The following is a 6,124-nucleotide window of genomic DNA, read 5'->3' as shown; positions in this document are numbered from 1 at the left end:
AATTCGTGATCGCGCCGTCATTGTTCTACGATCTTTGTGCTTGAACCGACCCGAAATGCACGCTTCTCTCCTATCTATTTATATAGTATTAAAACGCAACTAATTACATTTTTTTAACCAGACTTAAGATTTGGACACGCTCATCTCACACAGTTCTTGTTATTGTCTAAATCAGAGGTTCCCAAACTCAATTACAACTGTATCATCCATCGATTCATCATCATCATCATCATCCAACGAATCCGATAGCGATCGGATGGTATTATTTAACTGTCGTATCGCTTTTGTAATTTCGTCGTTTGAACTCTGCCTTCTCCACTCTCATCCATCCTCATGACCAAAATTTCTTTCTTTTCGCAGACGGAGTTCCGGCTGTGTTCGGCCTGCGGCGAGCCGATCAGCGACAAGTTCCTGCTGGAGGTGTCCGGCAGCAATTGGCACGCGAGGTGTCTAAGATGCTGCGTCTGTCAGCTGCAGCTGGACCGACAACCGTCCTGCTTCATAAGGGACAGGGCCGTCTACTGCAAAGCCGACTACGCAAAGTGAGTTTCTTATTAATTTTCATTTTTTTTTTATATAATTTGGTATTAGAGATGCATGCGCGCACGCCCTTTGTTCTTTCAAGAGTTAAGAAATGAAACGAGAGATGAGACCTAAAATCCGAAGGGAAGAGAGAGTATCTTTTGATGTTTTGACATGGATCACAATGCGATATATACGATCGTAATGTTTGGAAACGTCTTCACCGGAGGTCCGGGCACACAGAATGCACACCGTCATCTCCTTCCTCCTCGCATCTCCTCCTCATCATCTTCAAGTTACAATCACCAAAAGTACCGACACATGGATCCGTGGCTTATACCATCGAGCTTATCGGTTACATCTCACGATGCCTATCAATAAGCTACTACTACCACCCGTTTCTGCGCTTCTTCTTATTCTTATTCTTCCCATCCTATACAAACACCAACCGAGGGAAACAGTTATCATTGAAATTATTTTCACTTGTACACGTATCCATAAGAAAGAATCAAAGAAAACCTTTAAAAAAAAAGAAGGACTTATATATGATATTGTACTCATGTGTGTGTGTGCGCGTCCGTGAGTGGAGAAGATTTATGGGACGTTGGAATGATGGGCAGCACATTTTTTGATGGGAACGCGATGCGCGTTTGGCCGGAGATGAGGTGGTCAGATGTCACTGGTCTGTCTCTCGCACCGATGACAAATGGAAAATCGAGATGTGCCAAGTCACCGATACAGTATTCTTCTTTTCATATTTTATTCCTTTCTTCCACCTCATCTCGCTCTCTCTCTCTCTCTCACACACACTCCTCCTTTTATCTACTCTTTTTTTTCTCTCCTCTCGTTGTTGTACCGTATGCATATATGAGTCTCTTAAGTCTATGACTTTGGTTGTTGCCCACCGAGGGGCTGGGATATAATTTAATAAAATCCCGAATAAGACGATTATGTTGCATTGTCCATGACACAAAAGACTTCTGCTGTTTAAGGGCGTTAGATTGAAACGCAAAGTTGAAGTTTAACTTCTTCAACAAATATTTTAGACATGATAATATTAAACGCATAATTTACCCATTAACGAAATTATTTTTACATCTGCATATTTTGCATTGAAAATCCATAAGTCAATTGGTGTACAATATTCACAATACAACAAAATTTAATAATTCTACATATAATTACTTGTATGTCTTACATTTCTCTTAAAAAATGGTAACAGAACTTAGAAATATTTCTAAAGTAATAACAATTTAAAATAACTCAATTTTGATAATTGTAATCAAACATCACTGACGGCAATGATATACATGTTACAAATTAATTGCCTACTTTAATATATAATAAAAAAAAATCATCATATTTATTTTATTTTTAGGAAAAGTTGAATTTTTTAAAAAAATGATTGCATTAAATTAATGAGTGTTCTACATTTTATTCAATTAATGAGTGACTTTATCAAGAAAATTTATACAATTGCGTAATTAAGTAAGGGAAATGAGATAATCTGGTTGGTAATACGTTAAAGGTGAAACGCGTCGCAAATACAGTTCGTCGGTGTAATAATATATTTGGGAGGATGATGTTGTTTCGGTGGCAGCTTTGGAGGCGCAGGGAGATAAGGAATGCGGCTTGATTAATGGTCATGTAAAGGTTAATTTATTGGGGAGCAAATGGAGAGCGTTTCGGGGCGTCAATTAAATGTATCTTTGTGGAAATCGGGGCCATCGATAGCAGCAGCAGCAGCCGGAGCATCCAAGACGAGGACGACGAAGACACAAGTCTTCAGATGGATAAAAGAGTATGGTTGTCTCTTCGTCAGAGTTGTGCTCCGTCGAATGCAGAAAACGTGTCGTCGTCGGGTCGGATTATTGAATATTCATCGGATCCGAGAGGAGATCAGGTAGATCAAGGGTACATCGGGTCGAGTGTGTGGGATTAGAGATTCCGGTGGCAACACCATACTACTTACTACTACCACTGCTACTAACTACTACTTCCATCCTCACCAATAAGCCGTATTCCCTGTGCATTGTGCGAAGGTGGAAGAGAGATAGAGACATCGGTACAATCAGGAGGATGTATCTTTTAATGAGGGACTCCTCTCTCTATCTATCTCCCATTCTCTCTCTCGAGATAACCTTCTTCCGAAAAAGAAGCTAATCCTACGGTTTTTAATATAAGGCGCGCGCGCGCGACACCCGAACATTAAACTTCAATTTGGATGCACTTTAATGCCATGTCCTTGCCCACTGCGTTGGATCACCGTTGAAATATCGCCACCTCAGGACCCGATAATTGTTTCATTAACATTTTACCATTTTCCGGAGGCGTTTTATGGCCTTCCTTCATTTACATTTCCTCATACATAACACACAAACAAACGCAAACACACAAACACATTCACATGCACTGAGGATAGAGGCAGAGCCAATTCCAACTCGACCGATAAATTTCGCCGAAACACACAAAAACCATTAACATTTTATAAACGCGCTCCGCATCCACACGGAGATAAACACAAATTAAAATATCTTAATTCCCTTGTAAGCCATTAAATGCGCCTCAAATTAATTGGGTCCCCTTTCAATTATTATCGGTGGGATTATCATCACCACCTTACAAAAGACATTCCGAACGCAGTTCGAGTTCACCTAGGTCTTGGAGACTTACACTTTTCTAAAACGCGATCGCAATCTAAGCAAACTAACAACATAAATTGTATTGAAACGAAACCATGCAAAGATGAAATATTGCATACTTTACAAATATTTCATGAATATGACTTCTTAAGAGAATTACAGTTTTATAAAGATTTTTTAAATTTCATCCGCGATTAAAAAAAAAATATACAATATTGTATAGTATTAACAATTACAAAGAAAATAAGTTAGTCATACACTATCAAATATGTATAGTTTTTGTTAAAATGTTCGTTGTTAAAGTGGATAAATAGTTTGATTTTAATACATTAACGTGCAAAAATATGATCAAATTGTGATTTGTTTAAATATTCCTTTTATAATTCATCTTCATAACTGCATATGTGAATTTTCAATACTAGAACCATTAAAAAATCTCCTTAGAATTGTTAAATTTTGTACTTATTATACAACATTTGAAAGGTACTCTTTCTTTCCGAGTTGTTGGTTTTCCTCCTCGTTTTTTTCTTCTAATGTGATATTTGGTTTATGTAATTTGGACTACAAATAATAGCCTCTTTTTTAATTCTACATCTGTTTCTTTCAATTAGATGTAATTTTTCTAGAAGCTTCGGTGCGAAGTGCTCCGTCTGCTCGAGGGGAATCTCTTCTAGCGATTGGGTGAGGAAAGCCCGTGAACACGTCTACCATTTGGCCTGCTTCGCGTGCGCCGCCTGCCACCGTCAGCTCTCCACCGGCGAGGAATTCGCCCTCCACGAAGATCGGGTACTCTGTAAAGCGCACTACCTCGAAACTCTAGATGGAGGCACCACATCCTCAGACGGTAATTATAACATACAAAAATACATACAAAACACACGAACCAACACATCTACCAAACTCCAAAATCCTAATTGTACTTATTTCTGATTTGATTTCGTTTTGCAGATGGATGTGATGCAGAAGGTTATCACAAAAATAAAGCAAAACGGGTTCGAACGACATTTACAGAGGAACAATTGCAGGTGCTACAGGCGAACTTCCAGCTGGACTCGAATCCGGACGGTCAGGACCTTGAGAGGATCGCCCAGATCACGGGCCTCAGCAAGCGAGTCACGCAAGTCTGGTTCCAGAACTCGCGCGCCCGCCAGAAGAAGCATTTGCACACCGGAAAAGTTAAAACTCAAAGTAAGAACGAAATCAACAATCTTAATGCATCTTTATACAATCAATTATTCGTACGTTGTTAACTTATTCAATTATTATTTGCAGTGCACAATACGCGCGATGAAAACTCATTCGGAAGACACATCAACCTTCACCTCACCTATTCGTTCCAGCAACAAGCGAACAACAACAACAAACCTTCCCTGTTTGGTCCACCAGGTAAATAACCATACTTTACATATATAAATATCTTAAGACTACCACTTTATACACTTAAGAAAAATAAGTTGTTAAAACTTATGAAGAAAGGTTTCTCTCTATATAAACATAATATTGTTATATTTTTTAAATTAGTAACTAACGTCTAACGACTTCTTAAATACATACACTTTTCTTCTGAAATATAAACTATTACAAGAATATTTCAGTTTATTATTAAAATTTGCCCCAAAAAATGGCCAATATACTATTCATTCAGAAACAAACATTCTTCTATTGCATTAATACATCTGTTACAGAAATGCACTTTACTCGTAAAATGTAATATAAATGTAACGTTATAAAACTGTTACAATAAGTGCTGAATCTAGTATTTAATGCAAATATATTAAGAAAATGTCCATGTTCATCACAGATGGTGAGCCAGACCTTTTAAGAACCTGGTGATAAGTTGCTTTGCCCAATGAAGAAATTTCACCTTTCGCTTCTATAAATTCTTACAGTCACCTTTGACAATCCAAATGTCATTGAATTTTTGTCTACTTAACCTCTTTGTAATAATCATACAAAAATGAACAACTTTTATAGAAGGGCTAAGTAAAATAAAAAATATATTTATAATAATAATGTACATACTTAATGTATATTCAATAAGATTTAAAGTGTCACTATGAATGACAGTGACAGTTTAACTTTGTTTTTTTTTTATCTAAATTAAGACATTCTCTTTTTTATACATTTGGTTGACAAGTGACATTGACACATATTAATTAATATTCCTCAATTAAAACTATATTAATTAATAAAAAAAAATAACTAATAGAGTTTACATAAATGTACAATTTACTTTAATTTCTACTAATATTGATTAATTTTTATTTTCAGATTCTATGGACGACCTGTCGCAAGAATCCACGATGCACTGCATGCAAGGCGAAGTGTAAATGGACAACAAAATGGAAAACGTTTACAAAAGCTAAGAAGCATCATCAACTGGACGAGGAAGAAAGCAAAAAAGGGAAGAAGCAAACAAGAACTTCAGTAAACGTTAAAAAAGAAGAAGGAAATACCGGAGATGGAAAAGAGAGAGAAAGACACAGAGAGACAACAGCGTTTTCTTTTTCCCTACATATTTTTTTTCTTCTATGCACTGATTTGTTACGTGATTTTTAAATGTATATGGAACCCTAGTATTTTTATGTTGTTATTTAGTTGTACCTAATTTATTGACTATTTTATATTATTATTTTGTTCTGTTGCTAACGGAGCGAAGAATGGAGGGGGACGCGAATTGTGAATATATTGTGTATATTATCATTATCACTTACTACTATTATTATTATTATATAACGAAGACGGAATGCGGATGGAGAAAAAATGAAATTTTTAAACAGATAAATGATGAATATTGATGAAGGTGAAGAGTTTTAGGCTGCGCTGCATTTGCAATTACTTCGTTTATTCATTATTATTATTATTATTAGCAGTACATATGTTAAACTCAAAGTTAATTATTCTACTGTTTTTAAGTGTACTATAAATATTTAATAAAAAAAATATATATATAAGAAGCC

General features: G+C 36.1%; 1 protein-coding gene across 2 annotated transcripts; it reads left to right on the top strand.

Moving 5' to 3' along the window:
- Window positions 1-360: 360 nt before the first annotated feature.
- Window positions 361-6,121, top strand: LOC108565233 (LIM/homeobox protein Awh; the record flags this gene model as incomplete). 2 transcript variants are annotated; one of them, XM_017924578.1, is given in 5 exon segments in its annotated part: window positions 361-542; window positions 3,791-4,008; window positions 4,113-4,352; window positions 4,437-4,550; window positions 5,436-6,121. In XM_017924578.1, coding segments are annotated over 5 exon segments (813 nt in total), but the record flags the coding sequence as incomplete, so codon positions are not given.
- Between the last annotated feature and the right edge of the window lie 3 nt (window positions 6,122-6,124).

The sequence above is a fragment of the Nicrophorus vespilloides genome, unplaced genomic scaffold (assembly GCF_001412225.1).
Source record: "Nicrophorus vespilloides isolate i.1.1-1 unplaced genomic scaffold, Nicve_v1.0, whole genome shotgun sequence".
Taxonomy (NCBI): Eukaryota; Metazoa; Arthropoda; class Insecta; order Coleoptera; family Silphidae; genus Nicrophorus; species Nicrophorus vespilloides.
The sequence above is the reverse complement of the archived record's forward strand: the minus strand, read 5'-3'. Positions and strand labels throughout refer to the sequence as shown.